This window comes from Marmota marmota, unplaced genomic scaffold (genome assembly GCF_001458135.2).
Source record: "Marmota marmota marmota unplaced genomic scaffold, marMar, whole genome shotgun sequence".
Lineage (NCBI taxonomy): Eukaryota > Metazoa > Chordata > Mammalia > Rodentia > Sciuridae > Marmota > Marmota marmota.
Genome location: NW_026000168.1, coordinates 14,197,522 through 14,216,834, shown reverse-complemented (window position 1 = coordinate 14,216,834; position 19,313 = coordinate 14,197,522). Strand labels below are relative to the sequence as shown.

The 19,313-nt window shown below is 40.2% G+C and overlaps 1 protein-coding gene across 18 annotated transcripts in view; it reads right to left on the bottom strand.

The window, feature by feature from the left end:
• Positions 1–11,892: 11,892 nt before the first annotated feature.
• Setd5 (SET domain containing 5) overlaps positions 11,893–19,313 on the bottom strand; it is a 75,894-nt gene continuing 68,473 nt past the window's right edge. For all 18 annotated transcript variants that reach the window (XM_015494981.2, XM_015494966.2, XM_048787067.1 and 15 more), the window contains 4 exons: positions 16,488–16,786; positions 15,362–15,495; positions 14,805–14,893; positions 11,893–14,505 (listed from right to left, as the gene is read on the bottom strand). In XM_015494981.2, coding sequence (XP_015350467.1) covers positions 13,897–14,505; positions 14,805–14,893; positions 15,362–15,495; positions 16,488–16,786 — 1,131 coding nt within the window. In that variant the 3' untranslated portion in view covers positions 11,893–13,896. The remainder of the gene's footprint in view (positions 14,506–14,804; positions 14,894–15,361; positions 15,496–16,487; positions 16,787–19,313) is intronic.

The following is a 19,313-nucleotide window of genomic DNA, read 5'->3' as shown; positions in this document are numbered from 1 at the left end:
TCAATCAAAGAGAAATCAGAAGCTTGATGTGAAGCAAGGTGGTGACGGTGGGGCTTAGAGGGAAGAAGTTCAACATTCAGGAAGTAGAGGACACTTGGTGACTGATTATGGGGATAAGAAATGAAATTGGTATAGGGCTAGGGTTGTGGCTCAGTGGTAGAGTGCTTGCCTAGCACATGTGAGGCACTGACTTTGGTTCTCAGCACCATATTTAAACAAATAAATAAAGGTCCATCAATAACTAATAAAAATTAAAAAATGAAATTGGTATAGAGAAGACCATTTTTTTTTCTTGAGAAACTGGAAAGATTTGCAGAATAAGATCTCACATCTCAGTTTGAGATGATGTTTTACATTTAAAACATGCATGGAACACCATCATGGGTGTCCAGAGCCTTATGGAGTTGGGAGTTTAACAGAGAGATCTGGGCAGAAACATCAGCATACAGGTAATGACTGCGATCAGAGGTGCAGAGGCAGATGGGTGCAGTGGCGCACACCTGTGATCCTAGCCACTCTGGAGGCTGAGGCAGGAGGATAACAAGCCTTTTCAACTTAGCAAGACTGTCTCGAAATAAAAAACAAAGGGCCAGGATGCAACTCCATGGTTGAGAGGCCCTGGGTTCAATTCCCAGTACTGAAGGAAAAAATAAAAGTGCAGATGTGCCTGCCCTGGGTGACCACTTAGTATGGAAAGAGCAGGGTCTATAGGGTGATGTAAAGATATAAAGGAGAAGCAGAGAAAGAAATGTCCATAAAGGAGGTGGTGGAAGAGTCAGAGGGCTTGACTTGGAAATGAGTTCAAGGGTAAGTCAACTGATTAAATGAAACAGATAGGTCTGGTATAAGGGGCTGAAAATTGTGTCCACTGGGCTTGGGGACAAGGAGGCCATATTGAGGTCTTTTTAAAAAAATATCTTTGTTTATTAATTATTTTTTATGTGGTTCTGAGGCTTAAACCCAGTGCCTCACACCTGCAAGGCAAGCACTCTACCACTGAGCCCCAGCCCCAGCCCCAGCCCCATATATTGAGGTCTTTTGAGAGAGATCTCTGAGTGGGAGGGTACAAGTGACAAATTACGGAGCATAACTGACAAGTATCATGAGGAGGAGAAATGTGAGCGACTGAGATTCATTAAAGAAACAGTTACTATACACAGTGAGCCAGCAGGGGACAGGGCTCAGCATATTACCTCGAGGGGGCTGTGGAATCTCTTTCTTTGAATATTGGAGTGTCCTGAAGTTCCCAGGCAAGAAGAAAGTTGGAGGGTAAGAGGAAGTCGAAAGGAACAAGTCTGGTGGAAAGTGGGAACCACTGGCCCAGGGTGGAAGATAAGAGAGAGCTTGGAACAAAGAGGAAGAGGTTGGGGAGATGGAACGATGTAAGTTACTTTTGAGCTACAGGAAGTGCTAAGTTTAAGGAGCACTCACCTCATGACATCCATCTTCTCCATATGCCCATGCCCCAGGGGGTGTGAGAGGAGCCTGAGAGTTTGGAGCAGTTGCTAATGGGACTAAAGATAGAAGACCATGGATCTGTGATGGCAGCAGAAGGAAGGAAGGCAGACAAGGAAGGATGGAGAGTAGACACAAGGGAAGGTGAGGAGGGCCCTGAGTACTTCAGAAATCTACCTTGGGATCTCGGCTGGGTATTGAAGAAGACCATGGAATGGAAGGAATATGGGACTAAAAAGTTTACATGAAGGAGATGGGAGGGCAGGAGAATGTGAGTAGAAAGTTGAATATTTGACCTGAATATTTCCAGGAATTATTATTTGGTATTGGGGATTGAACCCAGGGGTGCTTGCCACATCCCCAGTCCTTTCTTCTTCTTCTTCTTCTTCTTTTTTTTTTTTTTTTGTATTTTATGTAGAGACAGGGTCTTGCTGAGTTGCTTAGGGCTTCGTTAAACTGCTGAGGCTGGCTTTGAACTCATGATATCAGCCTCCCAAGATGCTGGGATTATAGGCGTGTGTTACTGTGCCCAGCTATTTCCAGGGATTCTTGAAGATGACTGAAATGAGAAGCACCCTGGTTATGCTATCCATCCAAATGGTGGGGAAAATGGCACAAATTGGGGAGGAGGGGAAGACCTGCCAAAGCTGTCCAAAAATTACAGTAATTGGAAAAACTAGAGGATGTAGTCACAGGAGATTTTGAACACCTGGAGGACGGACAAGCTACTGGGGAGATTTGGGGAGAACCTCTTTGTAACAGGACATGATAGAATGTGCAGCCATTTGACCAGCCTGCAAGGGAGGTGGTGTTGTCTTTGGAAGAAAACAGAGCTCAGAGAACACAGTAGGAAGGCTGTGAGAGACGGAAGGGGCAGGGAGGGAACTGCAGGGGTTAACTAGAGAGCACAGGTGAGGCCAGGAGATGACATTGTCATTTTGGAAGGTTAGTCACGGGGTCAGGAGCCTGAAATTGGTACAATTTACCAGACTCGTGAATTTAAAATGGCACTCTAGTTTGAAACTCCTTCACAGTCCACTAAGATCAAAGAATGAATATGATGGCTACTGGTACCCAGATTCTACCCTGAGAAGGCTAGGCTGGCTGCTTCTCCAAATTCGTTTACTGACTCAACAATGTATTTACTGAATTTCCCACTGTGGTCAGGTACTTTGAGGCTTTAGGACTACAGGAATAAATTAGGCATGGGCTTGGTAAATCATCCCCGGTCTATTTCTAGTGGCCAGGTAAGCCTCAGCAACTTAGCGAGGCCCTAAGCAACTCAGTGAAACCCTGTCTCTAATTAAAATAAAAAAAGGACTCAGGATGTGGCAAGCACCCCTGGGTTCAATCCCCAGAACCAAATAATAATTCCTGGAAATATTCAGGTCAAATATTCAGCTTTCTACTCAGTCTCCTGCCCTCCCAGCTCCTTCATATAAACACCTTTTTTATTTTAAACATTTTTTTTAGTTGTAGATGGCACAATCTTTGTTTTATTTATTTTTTTTATGTGGTGCTGAGGATCAAACCCAGTGCCTCACACATGCGAGGCTAGCGCTCTGCCATTGAGCTACAACCCTAGCCCATGTAAACACCTTTTTGATGTTTACTTCCCAACAATTATTTGTATTTTTGCTTGCTTAAATATAACACAGGGGCTGGGGTTGTGGCTCAGCGGAAAAGTGCTTGCCTAGCACATGCAAGGCCCTAGGTTCGATCCTCAGCATCACATACAAATAAATGAAATAAAGGTATTGTGTCCAACTATAACTACAAAATAAATATTAAAAAAATAAATATAACACAAATACAGAAAACAGCATAAAACAAATGTACAACTTAATGAATTTAAAATGTCCTAACCATTATCAAGGAAACAGCTAGCCATCTTGCTAGCCACCCCAGAAATTCTTCATGTGCTCCCAGACAGTATCCCTACCTCCTCAATGAAACCACTATTTTTTTTTTTTACTGTTTTTTAAAATATGTTTTAAAAATTTGTTCTAATTAGTTATACATGACAGTAGAATGCACTTTGACACATCATACAAAAATGGAGTATAACTTCTCATTTGTCTGGTTGTACATGGTGCAGTTACACAGGTCATGTAATCATATGCACATATAATAATGTCTGATTCCTTCTATCATTCCTACTGCCATGTCTTTTTTTTTTTTTTGGTAATGGAGAGTCAACCCAGGCGCACTTTAACACTTGAGTCACACCCCCATCCCTTTTAATGTTTTGAGACAAGGTCTCCCTAAGTTGCCCAGATTGGCCTTGAACTTTTTCTGGTCCCACTAATCTGTTCCATTGATGTATGTGTCTGTTTTTTTTTAATTTTTATTTATTTTTTCCAATCAGTACCCTGGAATTTTGATATGGACTGCAGACACCTTTTAGTAGAGGTGTTCTGACAACATTGATTCTTTCAATCCATGAATATCCATTTATTTGTTTCTTCCACCAATGATTCAGTTATCAGTGTACATACAGATCTTTCACCTCAACAGTTTATTTATTCCTAAGCATTTCACTGTTTCTGATGCTACTATAAATGGATTTTCTTAATTTTTTCTCAGATAGCTTGTTAGTATATAGAAATGTAACTGAGTTTTAAAGTTGATTCTGCATTCCTACCAGAAGTAAGAGTTTCTGTTATTATACACCCTCACCAGCAAATGTGTTAGTTTTGGAATTTGGCCATTCTAGTAGGTGTACAGTGGTGTCTCATTGTTTAAATTTGCAATTGCCTATGGATATGTTTTGCTGAACACATTTTCATATGCTTAATTGCCATCTGCAATATGGTCTGTTCAGATCTTTTGCCTATTCTTTTTTTTTTTAAGTTGTAGATGGACACAATACTTTTATTTATTTTTATGTGTGTTGAGGATCTAATCCAGTGCCTCATGCATGCTAGGAAAGCGCTCTACCACTGAGCTACAACCCAGCCTCCTTTTGTCTGTTCTTAAACTGGGTTCTTTTCTTGGCATTGAGTTTTAAGAGATCTTTGTATATTTTAGGCAAGTGTTCTACCACTGAGCTTCAACCCCAGCCCACAGAGCATGTTTTAATTAGGAAAACGTATCTATTTTTCTCTCCATATCTATGAACCTGGCTCATACTTTTCAGTATGGATTAATTATTTTCCACTTTCCTTTGTGTCTACCTTCAATTTGTGGTACGATATACAGCCAGAGTGATTTTTGTTTTCCTTTTTCTAAGATGGGTGTCTGGTTATACTGTATGTTGCCCAGACTAGTCTTGAACTTGTGAGCTCAAATGATTCTTCTGCTCAGTCCCCTGAGTATTTTCCATGGATCATGCCTTTGCTGTTGTATCTTAAAAAAAAAAAAAAAAAAAAAAAAAAGTCATTGTTGACTAAGGTTATCTAGATTTTCTGCCATTTTAATTTCTAGGACTCTTACTTTGCCAAAGGTCATATGACCATATTTGTATGGGTGTACTGCTGGATTCTTACTTTGTTCCAGTGATTGATTTGCCTACTGTTTTGCTCATACCACACTATCTTCATTACTAATAGCTTGAATACTGAATACTAATAGCTTGTAATATTAACAGCTTTACAGTAAATAAAGTCAGGTCATGTCAGAATTGGTTTAAAATTTTAGAATTAGTTTGTTGGTATGCACAAATAACTTGCTGGCATTCTGTTTGGGACTTCATTGAAATTATAGATGAGAAGAAATAATATCTTCACAACCATGAGTGTGGGACACCTCTCCATTTATTTAGTTCTTTTCAAAGAATTGTAATTTTCCTCAGATATATCTTGCACATATTTTGTTAAATTGATACCTAAGTTTTTAGTTTTTTAGGTGCTCATTTATTTATCATTATTATTATGTTTTCTGTGATGCTGAGGATGGAACTCAGGGACATATTTATATATGCTAGGTAAGTGCTCTACGGGAGCTATATCCCCAGCCCTAGGTGTTAATTTTAATGATACTATAGCCCCATCCCTGTTATGGGTGATAAATCATTCCAAGACTCCTAGTGAATGCCTGATTCTGCAGATAGTACCAATCCTTATACAGATGAGCTTGACTTAGGATGGTATGATTTACTACTCTTTAAACTTCATGATGATGCAACAGTAGGCCATCATGTCTTTCAGAATAGTATTCAATCAATTACAAAAATACATTCATTACTTTATAATGAAATAGGATTTTTGCTACATGATTCCCCCGAGGCACAAGTGTTCTGAGCACATGTAAGGCTAGGCTGAGTTATGACGTTCAGGTTAGGTGTACTAAAAGTTTTTGTTTTGGTACTGGGGATTGAACTCAGGGGCACTTGACCACTGAGACACAATCCCCAGTCCTATCTTGTATTTATTTAGACACAGGGTTTCAATGAGTTGCTCAGCGCGTCACCTTTGCCAAGGCTGGCTTTGAACTCAGATCCTCCTACTTTAGCCTTCTGAGCTGCTGGGATTACAGGTGTGTGCCACTGCACCAGGCCTAAAAGTATTTTCAACATTGGTTATGTTCAAATTAGGATGCAGTTATCAGGATATTACCCCCTTATAAGAAGCATCTGTTTTTTTTCTTAATACATATCTATGATAAAATTTAATTTATAAATTAGGTACAGTAAGAGATCAACAACTAAAAATACAACAATTATAACAAAATACTGTAATAAAAGTTATATGAATATGGGCTCTTGAAAGAATCAAGACAATATTTAACATTCTTGGAACTGAAAATTGCAGAAAGTGAAACTACAAATTAGATGGGGCTACTGTATTGCACTTTATACCTCCTGCCCTTTTTTGAGACAGGGTCTCGCTATGTTGCCCAGGATAGTCTAACTCCTGGGCCCAAGTGATCTTCCTGCCTCAGTATTCTGAGCAGGTAAGACTATAGCTGTGCATCATTAGGCACATATGCATTTTTAATTATTATAAAGTTGAGGGAAGTTCCCATCTATTACTCCCCAGCCTAAGACATTTTCTTTTTTATTGTTTATAGGGATATTATTCTGCTGCTGTTATTATTATTTTACTTTTTGGAATACAACTTTGATCCTTTTCTGATACTCATTTTTATCTCATTTTTTTGCACTGCTGGGGATTGAACCCAGGGCCTCACGCATGCTAGGCAAACACTCTACCCCTGAGATACCTCCCATCATCCATTAAAAAAAAAAATTTTTTTTTAAATTGTTGATGGGCCTTTATTGTTATATATGTGGTGCTGAGAATCAAACCCAGTGTCTCACATATGCTAGGCAAGCACTCTGAAAGTGAGCTACAACTCCAGACCCCATCATTCATTTCTATATAGATAAAATGTTTTTTACATGTTCAGAAAATAGGTATGATATATGACAGTTTTTTGAGCTTCATGGTAAAATATTAAAATATGAACTGCGTGAATGATAGGTGTTTAAATTCAGCACAGAATATGCTTAGAGCTTAACAATTAATTGTAAGAGAAGTTAAAATATCAGGAGTTATTTAATATTCTTATATTGTTACTCTAAAGAGAAAGCATTCTAGATTTTAGGGAACAATCCTACTTTCATCTTTTTTCTTAAACATTTTTTTTAGTTGTAGATGGACACAAGATCTTTATTTTTGCTTATTTTTATGTGGTGCTGGGGATTAAGCCAAGGGTCTCATGCATGTGAGGCAAGCACTCTACCACCGAGCTACCACCCCAGCCCTAATTTCATTATTTTTCTAAGTATTTCATTTAATGTGATTTCCCCTTTCATTTTTTTTTTTTTTTGTTGTTGTTGTTGCTGGGATGGAACCCAGGGGCTTGTGCATGCAAGGTAAGCACTCTACCAACTGAGCTGTATCCCCAGCCCTCATCTCTATTTTAATTGTCTTATTCAGTACCAAGCTTTGTCCTAGAAGAAACCTTCAAAGGTTAGAATCAAGTCTCTTAGATCTGACTAAAACCATCATTTGGACTTACTGCAAATTCTTCAGTTTTAGTTGCTGCTTTTAAAACTGGCTTGTGGAGCTTTCCAATGACAGTGCCTGTTATTTTGGAGTTTTGAGATCCATTAGATGAACCATTCCTTCTTTTAAAACAAATTGTGGTATCATGAAAGTTTTTTGACATCTGGTGGTTTATCCCTGCCCACATTGTTTTGGAGTACCTGTGGATATCTATTCTAAACTTGTCCAAAGTTTTAGTGTGCTTTAATGGTGGTAGAGGTGGTGGTGGGTATGGGGAAGTCTGAGATACGGTCTTGAACTTGTGATACCTCCTGTCTCAGCCTCCCAGTAGCTGGGATTACAGGTGTTCACCACAATGCCTGACTACTATTAAGTATATTGTGGACCCTTGCAAAACCTCTTTATCTCCTCTGTGCCTTATATGGAACAGGTTATGAAGCCTAATATTAATGCAGCTTAAAAATAGAATCACCTACTCCATTGGGACAACTGTGCATTTTTTTTTCTTCAGAATGACTTCTGCTAAACAGAGAACCCTGTACTATCATCAAACAGTGCCTAGAAAGGGCCAGAATAGTAATTTTTAAAAAATAATTTTTAGTTGTAGTTGGACACAATAAAATCTTTATTTTTATGTGGTGCTAAGGATCGAACCCAGGGCCTTGCACATGCTAGGCAAGTACTCTACCACTGAGCCACAACCTCAGCCCCAGAATAGTATTTTTTAAAAAATTTTTTATTAGGGCTGGGGCTATAGCTCAGTGGTAGAGCAGCCGCCTCACACGTGTGAGGCACTGGGTTCGATCCTCAGCACCACATTTTAACTAAAAAAAAAAAAAATTTAAAAAAATTTTTGTTAGTTATTGATGGACCTTTATTTATTTATATGTGGTGCTGAAAATTGAACCTAGTGCCTCAAACATGCTAGACAAGCGCTCTACCACTGAGCCACAACCCCAACCCTAGAACGGTATTCTTAAAGTAGAAAAGGGCGCTGTACCTTTTCAGATAGGTAAGTGATTTCCAGTAAGTTTCATGGCATCTCTACTGATTTCTATTTGCTTCCCGTGGAAATTGCATATTTGCCCCAAATTTCCAAAATTGTCTGTTTGGCTCTTTAACTTTTAATTTTTAAAAAATTATAAAATGGTAATGCCTACCCCGCATATTGTTATGCATGAATGAGATAAATAATCACATAAAATGGGAGAGCTCTGGAAATTGTGAAGTAATGTACAAGTTGCCACTGTTACGCTGATTTCCTTCCTTAACGCTGTTCATCTGTTTAGATTTATCACATCAAAAACAAAGCGCGGGGCTGGGGATGTGGCTCAAGCAGTAGCGCGCTCGCCTGGCATGCGTGCGGGCCCCGGTTCGATCCTCAGCACCACATACAAACAAAGATGTTGTGTCCGCCGAAAAACTAAAAAAAAATAAATATTAAAAAAAAAAAAAAAAAAAGAAAGCGCGATGGTGAAATNAAAAAAAAAAAAAAAAAAAAAAAAAAAAAAAAAAAAAAAAAAGGAAAGCGCTTAGCCACACAGTACTTGATAACAGTCAAGAGACCAATTCCCACTGGCTGGCTGTTGACTGTCATACCTTCGCACTCTCAGTGCCTTGCATAGAGCTTAGAACACCTCTCAATGATTATGAAAAATAAACAAAAGCCTTCCAATTCAAGCAGAAAATACACAGGTCTATTAATTATCAGCAGACCTGTGGTACACACAGTTGAACATGGCACTAAGCCTCAATTCTCATCTTTAAAATGTAGCTTCTGGCTTGTTTTCATCACAGAATTTTAAGACAAAATACAAAGGACACAGAACTTCTTTTTAAAGAGGACTGCACTGCACACACTATTTTCTTCCTATCCCACTCAGAATTAGGCTAGGTATTCCTAGGGCATCTTCTCCAAAATGCCCCAGGAATTGATTACTTTTGAAGCTCCTTAAAGAAAAAATAGCATTGTCATCTTTGAATCCCTTATGTACTTAGCAACAAAATGCAGTCTATCAGAGGAACTCAGTAAAAATTTTTTCAAACAAATGTTAGAGCAAAAACTGCCAATCTAATCCACTGGCTATCCCCACTGCACAACTGCAAAACTTATCTTGATTTCAACTATTTCCTTTTTTTTTTTTTTTTGGGTATATTTGTTGTTTTACTGTTAATTTGACACATCTGAACCAAAGCATTCACAATACTTGATATACGTTGTAGAGAATCATATACTATAGTCTTAGACATAACCACAGAACAAGCAGAACAATTAAAACTACACAAGGCCTTAAAAGATATCCACAGTGTGTATTATTTCAATATTCATTCATTTACAAATTAGACTACATACCGTTAATTTTATTTTTATTTCATTGTTTTATTCAGGCAGGATTCATTCAAGGAAAGGCAACTTAGTTTTTGTGTGTGAGCTTTATTTTTTACTATACTGGTTAATATAAAACTTATGAATTAAATGTTTTATTACCTCTTGCATACAGGAGTAAATCCATGAAATTCTTAGATAGTAACCCAAATGAGTGGGTCCTATTCTTAAAAATAGCCAAAGTGAAAAAAGTCCAAATAGCCAGTCTGTTTGTGGTATTGAAGAACAACTAATGGACTTTCAGGTTTTCATACAATGAAGAGTAGTACTACAATTCTACAAGATTAGTCAAAATTTGAAAACAACGTTGCATTACAAATCAGTCTTGAAACCCTAAATGCCTTTTTCAACTATTTCCTTTTATCCCCATTATTACCATCTTTATTGTAGAAGCCACCACCACATTGTTGCTTGCCTGAATATCTGCTATACTTTTCAAACTGGTTTTCCAGCTTTTTTGTTTGTCCTTCCAACAGGATCAAATCAAAGTAACTGTACAATGCAACTAAACAACCTGCAGACCATAAATTAGATCCTGTCACTTCTGCTTAAAATTCTGCAGTACTCAGAAGGCAGATTCTTTAAATTAAACCTATAAGGCCCCACACTAAGGACCCAGCAAACTACTGCCTATCGGTCCAATTCAACTTGTCACCTACCTGTTTCTGTAAATGCAGCTTTACTGGAACACAGCCACATATTGTCTACAGATGCTCTGTACTGCAATAAAAGAGTTGAGTAGTTATAACAGAGATCACATGGCTTGCCCAGACTAAATACTATCTGGCCCCTTACAAAGTTTGCCGGCCCCTGTTCTGTATCTCAGATGGAAAACTAAGCCTTTTCTACCTGGGAGTCTTTGCACATCCTGATTGAACAGCCCAGGATGACCTTCACACATTGTTCCATGACTGCTTTCTTTATCACTCAAGTCTCAGCTTCAGTGTCAACTCCTCAGTGTGATTCCTGTCCAACCAGTCTGGAATGGCCCTTTCAACTACCCTAGTCACTTACCTATTATGGGGGGAGGGAGGAAAAAAAGGTCATTTTTTTCCCTAAGATTCCCAGGGCCTTGTGCATGCTAGGCAAGTGTTCTACCACTGACTGAGCCTGGTACTTAAAAAATATATAGGTGAGAAGTCTACCCCTGAGCCACAACCCTAGCCTATGGAGTAGGGATCTTAACTAAAATGTACATTTAAAATTAGCCAGTTGGATTTAGTTTAGATAATTCCAGTTTTGTTGGCAATATTTCAAATATCCTAACCAGGAGCCAGCTGAACATATTTCTTTTTCCATCAGGCCTAATCTGGGTTTTGATCTTGGATGGTAATATCAATGTCATAAAACTTTTTCATAGGCTGATTAATCTCGTGCTGTTGGCCTTGATACTCAAAACACACACAAGCATGTTATCATCTTCCATCTTCTTCATGGCAGACTCAGTGGTTAGAGGAACTTAATAACAGCATAGTGGTTGAGCTTGCCTGGGGTATCTGGGCTGCCTCTGGAGTCAGAGTGTCACAGATAATGTATGCCTTTCCTCACTACCTTCTTGGTCTTCAAAGCGTCTGCTTTGGATTTGGCTTTGGCAAGGGCAGGAGGAGCTTCCTTCTTCACTTTTGGTGCCATCTTGGTAAAAAGGTTCCAATACCATGGTACAGACTATTAATTACATACTAGTTTCATTCTCTCTCATTAGAATATAAGGTTTAGGAGAGATCTTAAATTGCTCACCCAACCATCATTTTAATCAGCATAATAAGCTTAGCACCAAAATAATGCCCAGCATTGTTTTTGAATGAGAATGAAAAAGTATCTGCTAAACATATGAGGTCAAGGTCAGGGAAACTATGCCAGTTCAAAGGAGATTTCAAAGGTCAGTTCCAACATAGCAGACTTACTTTAACACTGGCCTGACCTCATCATAAAAGGCCAGAGATTAATCATTATTCCTGGCTCTATTATGGGGAAAACAACCATACCGAGAGCATATTCTCCTGAATGTGGGTCCAACTTGCCCTTATTAGGTAAGGACAACACTGGGAAAACCAGGCAAGGTCAGATGACAAGACTAACAAAAAAAAGTTCTCAACTTTATTATGGTTAAGAATTTTATTATCAAAATTATTACATCTCTTGTGAAAGTTCAAATGTTACAGCAAGGTGTAAACACTCCACTTGAGAAAGAAGTGAAACTTCTTCCCTTCCAAGAGTTCCCCCCACCCCCCGCCCCCACCCCCCCTAGAGGTCTGGTCTTGACAGCACCCTGCCCACACAGAGTGGCTGGGGTCTCTGCACGTGCCAGGCAGGGTGAGGGCCGCCTGCCCGCTGGCCTCTCCCCTTGGTTAATAGCCAAGGGGAGAATGCAAACCCCAGCCCAAATGGAGAGACATTTACATACGTTTTATATAATATACAAAGAAACCGGCATCCCAGGCAACATGATTTCCACTCCCAACTCTCTCCCAGACTGATGGGTTTGTGGGGGAAACAACAAAAAGAAAAGTACTCTGCTTAAGTTTCAGCATTGGAAAAAAAAAAAAAAAAAAAAATCTCCCCTCATTTGAGCAAACACCTGATTTCAAATTTTGAAAAGTGAAATTTTGTAACAGTCACACACAAAGAGAGAAGACTGTGCATATGATAGTTGTAGGACAGGATAGAAAAGAAAGGGATACAAGAGGGTGGTTAAAAAAAGGTGAAAACAAATTAGAGGGAAGGAGGGAGACTCACAGTATTATCTTGTCCAAAAGAAAAGAAGTAAGGTCCACTGCAGCACCAGGGATCACACCTGTCATATACTCACTACCCCTACCATGGTTATAACTGAATACAAAATTAGATAAATAAAAACACGCCGGATATTACAGTAAACAAGTGAAAGAAATAAGCTGGCAACCGTATGGAATTTTAAAAGATTGTGTACCCCACCTGGGCTGGCTCCAGGGCTCCTCCAGGGGTGTACAACAGGCACAATGCACTGATGGGGAGAAGCCAGTCTGCTCTCGTCTCATCCAGAACAGTGTTAGGGGTGTGGGTGGCTTGCTAACTCCCTCACCGGCCCACTCTCACATAAGCATCCCCCAAAGAAACGTGGGGCAGGCCCACACACAATCACAGTCCTGTCGGTGCCACTCCACAAACCTATCTTCCCATTCTTACCCTGCAAGTCACAAGTGCATGCTCCCCAATCATGGAGGCGGTCCTGCTCATGGGATCGTCAACTCCTGATTAGTTGGGAGTAGAAAAAAATAAAATTCAAAGAAATCCCAGACCACTTGGGATCCTTCCTAATCAAATCTATTGCCAAAAGCTGTTAAGTAGCAATGCAACTGGCCCATCTCACTTCTCATTCCACTTCTGTCTACTTACTCCATGGGTTACTAAGCTGTGTAACAGCTTGGGAAGGAGGAATAGAAGATTGTTGGCTCCCAAATAATCAAGAGCTGATCACAAGCTCATCTTCAGAGAGCCAAGCATCCCTCAGTTGGAGCAAGATCCAAGCTTTATTATCCCTGCCTATTTCCTGGTGATTTAAGACAAAGGTAGGGAGTACACCTTGGCCAGATATCTGCTTTTGGAATGGTTGTCTTAGGGATAACATTTACATACCTACCTTTATTCTTAAGTGCATAAAACCCTAACACTATTCAGATGGCTTGGGGCTTTGAGATTGGCTCTTTTCACTTTTTTTCCTTTGAAACAAAAACTTTTTTTTTTTTTTTTTTTTTTTATTATTTAAAAAGATGTCCTCACTGCACAAGTGACTACAGGCTACAGGCAAGGATGGGAGACAGAGGCTTCAACACAACTCATTGCACTTAGAACCGTTACTAACCAAAACACCATTTGCTTGTCAACAATGTACCCTTAACAGCAGGGAGAAACTTCTTTATAGTCTCTGCTTCAGACAAGATTTACATCTTTCTCCAAGGCCAGAGGCCAGTTGGGACCACAAGTCTTGTTTCTTGTCGACCAGACCCAATCCTCTGGCATCTTGTAACCCCCTCCTCCAGCAATATGCTCGGCCCAGGATCCAGAGGCAGCTGGAAGGAAGCAGCTATGGGCTTGTTCAGTTCTGTTTGCCCATGTCCAGAAGCCCTAGGAAAGTCCTGTCTGAGTCTTGACTCCTGACCCTTGCAGCGGCTGGAGTCGGTACTGGTGCACACTCCCACTCCCACGGTGTGGGTAGTGCTGTGAATTGGAAACCGCAGATACCCTGGAGGCCTGGTAGGCAGCGGACTGCCCAGCACTGGGCAGACTGATAGTCCGTAAGTCTGATGGCAATGACGACCTAGAGTTCTGAGGAAAGGAGGTGGAACTCAGAGTTCCTGTGCTGGACTGAGAAACCGAGTCTGAGGTTGGTGAGTCTGAGGGGCCCTGTGGGGTAGGGCTAGCAGCACTAGAAGGACAGCTCCTCCTGGGAAGATTGCTGCTAGTGCTGTTTCCAGAATGTGGCTGGCTGCTATAATACCCTGGTGTCCCTGTAAATGGGGCCAACGAGTCTGTGGACACAGGGTGGGCGGGGCTGGGATAGGACGCAGAAGAGAGGGATGATTCAGAAGAACCGTGAGAAGGGGGGTTTCCAGGTCTCAGTGCAGTAGTTCGATAACTGTATCCTGGAGATTGGGTGGGATGTCCTCTAAAGGGAGAGGAACTCTGTTGAAGGAGACTTTGTGATTCTGTCCGTGGACTATCACACTGCAGGAGCTAGAAAGAGTTTGGAGGAAAGCATAAGGAAGTGAACAAGTCTCTTCAATGGCTTGTGATCTTCACATTTATAACTTTTTTTTTTTGGATACTAAAGGCAGCCAACTCATTGTCTCTGATCACCTTATTTACTTTTGTGGTATGATTTATACTTGAGGGAAGGCAGACGACAACTTACTTCCAAGCCTGCTGAGACAATGCCAACACGAGCATCTCCTATACAGGATGGCTTGGATCACAAAACATTCAGAAATGAGAATGTATTCTTCTACCCAGAGATCAGCACTTTCTCAACTTACCTGGTAGCTGTATCTGGAAGGGCTGTAAACAGTTGCTCCTTTAGAGAGTGCTGAGCTCAATGTCTCTGAGCCTTCTCCATCTGCAGGGTCTAGAAGGTATTATAAAATCAACTTGGCTTCTCAGAGCAAGAGAGAAAACAGCCAAATCACCAATGCCATCACCAACCCATGCTGCTCTCTATGACAAACTGAGTGAGTGCAGCATGCCAGAAGGGCAAAAGGAGTGGTTAATTATGGGCTATGTTTTAAATGCCTGATCTGATTCCCGTCTCCTTCCTTCTCTTCATCCTTCATCGAGGTGGAGCTCCAGGAATTTGGAGAGATGAGAGTTACAGAAAGGTATCCCTTGGGAAAAAAGAGCAGACAGAGAGCAAGCAATGCTAGACCTTACAAAATGATGTAGGCCCAAAGAGCAAGACTGAGCTGGAGCCTAGCAAATAGCAGAACCCAAGTGTGCCAGAAACTGACTCACCTCACCCTAGCATTTGGCATAAACCGTGAAGAGCCTGGCTTATGTGTCCCTCAACCTGACTGACAGAAGGCAGTCATAGACTCACCTGAATCTTTCTCAGTGATGTTACTCTCCCACGTGGGAGAGGGTTCTCCCTTTTGGGCCACCCTCACACTGCTTCGGAGGACCTTAGGGATGCTCCCTCCTTCTCGAAGTCTTTCTACTGACGTGGGAACCATCCTGCAAAGGTGAGAGGGACAAGTTTAAGCCAGAAGACTTATGAGTCAAAGAGTCTAAAACAAATGAAGCTCTCACATAGGCTGTACAATATATTCTCTCAAAAGAAAAATCACTTTTAAGGATGAAGAAATAAAGGGAAAAAATGAGTTAAAGATACCAACTTTTTAAGTCCCCATTTTGAAATGCTAAATTTTCTCCTCTATGAAATTATGTACCTGACGGCGAAGCAGCAGTTTAATAAAGGGTTTCTTAATGAACATAATCATTTGAGCCATGTTTCTTCTTTCTCAGACTCAGTTTAAGATGTCTGTGTTTCATTCTCTATTTTACTCTTTGATACTCAGATCTTGTCACCAGTATTATTTACTTTTTTCTCCCATTTTCCCCATATTAGGGATTGAACTCTGGTGCTGCACCACTGAGCTACATCCCCAGCACCATCCTTTTAATTTTTTATTTTGAAATAGGATCTCACTAAGTTGTCCAGGCTAGCCTTGAACTCCTGCTTTAGACTCCCAAGTAGCCAGATTTGTTAAGTGTTTGTCACCACACCCAGCTTATTTCCTTTTCTAGTGGTCTCCCCTAAACTAGATAAGTTCTTTTAGAATGTTTTGTTATTCTGAATATGCTAGTTGCATGGAACAGAAATATCTGTTGCTAATTCAAATGGAACTTGGCTGGACTCCTGACTTACCTTTTACGTGAACTGAGAAAATAGGAGAGGCAGTGTTAATGCCCACCAAACAAAATAGTTTATGGGCATCCATAGCTGTATGTTGTCTAAGGGTGCTACTCTATAGATTTGCTGGTAATTCTTTGCTTTTGTATGGCTAGAAATGTAGCTAATACTATTAAATCAGCTGAGGAGGACAGATAGCACTCTTAGACAGCTGTGCTATTAGATAAAGTGCTCCCAAATATCAAATTGGGAATGATCCTAGAGGTATACTTCCGTCCTGAATTTAACTATAAAGCATCAAATATAAACTTACCACCTACTACTGATATTTTCTTGAGGTCTGCAGTGAGATGAAGTGCCTCTGGAATCCGATGGGCTTACTGCCTCCAAATGGGACATTGAGGAATGAGATGGGGAGAATTTTTTATGAGGGGATGACGGGGTTCGGGCTGAGGATCCCTGCACACCATGGGCACCAGTGTCAGAAACAGAGTTACTGTTGCTCTGCCCAGCTCCTGCAGACTTGCTTTTGCTCTGTGCAGAGTCTCCTCCCCCACCAGCAGAATTCTCCTTGGCTTCTTGTTTCCGTTTACGGTACTCCAGCAGGGATACCTAGAAAGAAAAAAAAAAGAAACAGTACATTAGCTGGATATCATTAGTGGAGTACTAGCAACGGGGAAAGAAGATGGAACCCCAACAAACCATTGGTCAAGCTGTGCAAATAAAGCAGGTACCAAACATGACAACTTTTTCTAGGTGTGATAGTTCTGAGCAGTTACAAATTTGAGACAGAAATCAGTAAATGGAAGAGAACAGTCTAGGAGATGCCATTTTTGAATAACAATATTCACCAAGCAGACTGCAACCCTTTTCAGGAAAACCTGTTAGATTACCATTACACATCACAGAAGTGTGTTATAGTTATTTGCATCTATGGGAATACTTAGAAAAGGGAAAGCTTGTATAATTACAGAAAGTCTCCCCAGGTGATTTTTTTTTGGGGTGCTAGGAGTTGAATCCAGAACCTCGCACATACCAGATAAACACTCTAGTGAGCTACATTTCCAGTCTTTTATTTTTTATTTTGAGACAGGGTCTTGCTAAGTTGCTGAGGCTGGCCTGGAACTTGTGATCCTCTGGCTTCAATCTACAGGGTTCACTTGGGATTATAGGCCTGTGCCACCACATCAGCTGCTTAGCCCTTTTTAAATACTAGTTTGAGGCAGGGTCTCGCTAAGTTGCCCAGGATAGCCTCAAATTTGGGATTCTCCTGCCTCAGATTCTAAAGTAGGTGGTATTATAGGTATGTGCTTTCCAGGACTCCGGCCTTCCAGGAGATTTTGATGGCTATTGTTCACTGACTACAAATCTAAGGAGGTAGGTGTTAAAGAAAAAAGAAAGCCAATGTTCTAGCCAATGTTCTGAGGTTTTAAATATGCTCTTATTTTTCAAGACACAGAGATTTAGTATTATTTTTCTTATACACAGACACTAAAATCAAAAGAGAAGAAATTACTAGTTTATAATTTAGCCAAGTTACCTCTAGAAAACCTATACCTACCTGGAAACTTCCCCAGTGCCTCCATCACCTGCCTCACTCATTCTTTCTTTCTTAAAAAACAAAACAAAACAAACTATCTATCTATCTATCTCCTTTATTTTATGTATTTATCTTTATGTGGTGCTGAGGATTGAACATTGAACCCAAGGCCTCACACATGCCAGGCAAGCACTGTACCAGTGAGTCACAACCCCAGCCCACTCATTATTTCTTGACTGCCACAATAGACCCTATTTCCTGCCTCCCTGGCACATGCCTCTTTGCTGATGCACCACACCTGCTTATGTCGCATGCTATACAATGTCTTGCTAATTCCTGAATAAACTGTAAGTTGTATGAGGGCAGAGACCAAGTTTATTTGGCTGTTAGAAACAAATCCCCCCCACAAACAACAACAAAAAAACCGAACCAACCAACCAAACAAAAAACCTCCAAACTGCACAAAAACTTGGTATACTTCACTTGCCCAATACATTTTCAGAAATTATTCTGAATAATAATTTCAATCACCTTTGTGCATAATAAATAAATGAAACTAGAAATTCAGGTTATTTTTGTTTCTGGTAGTCAGGACTATTCATGCCAGTCTTTGAAACCCATTACTCTCTTATTCAAAATTACCTGCTTGAATTTCCTACTCCTTCTATCCCCTAAGGGTTCTCATTTTTCTGTCCAACTGTAAAAATATTGACAGTAAAGATAATTGTTTACATGCATTTCTATACATAATCTTGGAAAGAAGCCAGTAATAATAAATTCTGGTAATGCATTATCACTGTAATAAAAATACAAGAAGCCACTAAGTTCGCAACAAGCATGTATTTTTGCCACACAGAAAATTCGGCACCATTATCCCTGAACAATAAATGCAAGTCACTGTGTAAACCACAAAGTACTCCCATGCATTTTCAAATGCCCATAGTTGAGAACCACTGATACAAAAAGTACACTTTAGGTTTTGTGATTTCTAGAACAGGTATTATGTATAATAAGCTCTCCTGGCCCTGCTAATCTCTTTGGGCACTCTTACTTTTTACCTGACACTGTAACCACATTCAACTGTTTGTACCACAATGCACCCCCGCTGCTGACCTAGTGGAGTGTCACAGATTTACTTGCTCTGCTCATTCTACTACAATATCTTCACCCTCATTTGTTGGCTACCTGACTCTTGCTTCCTGTTCGAGATTCAACCAAAGCAATAACTGCAATTTCTCACTCTACCTCTATCCCTTAAACAGGCTAAAGACCTCATGTCTCTTTTCAAAGTACTTTCTACCTATCAGACTAGGCCAAGTTCCTCAGCTATCGTGCTCTTACCACATGTGAATAATTCCTTTGGAGCATCCATCTCACTATTAATGTAATTATCTCTAAAGCTCACTCTCACTTTCTATAAGCAATTAGGGGAGAATCTAGGTAATCTAGCAAGGTGGAAATATAAGCATGCAATCTGGAATTAGACAGTGTCCTGATTTTTCCATTGCTATGAGTGACCATGGGCTAGTTTTTTCAAGTTGCCTTAGTTTCTTTATCTGCAAAATGGGAAATCACCTATCTCACAGGACATGGTTAGGA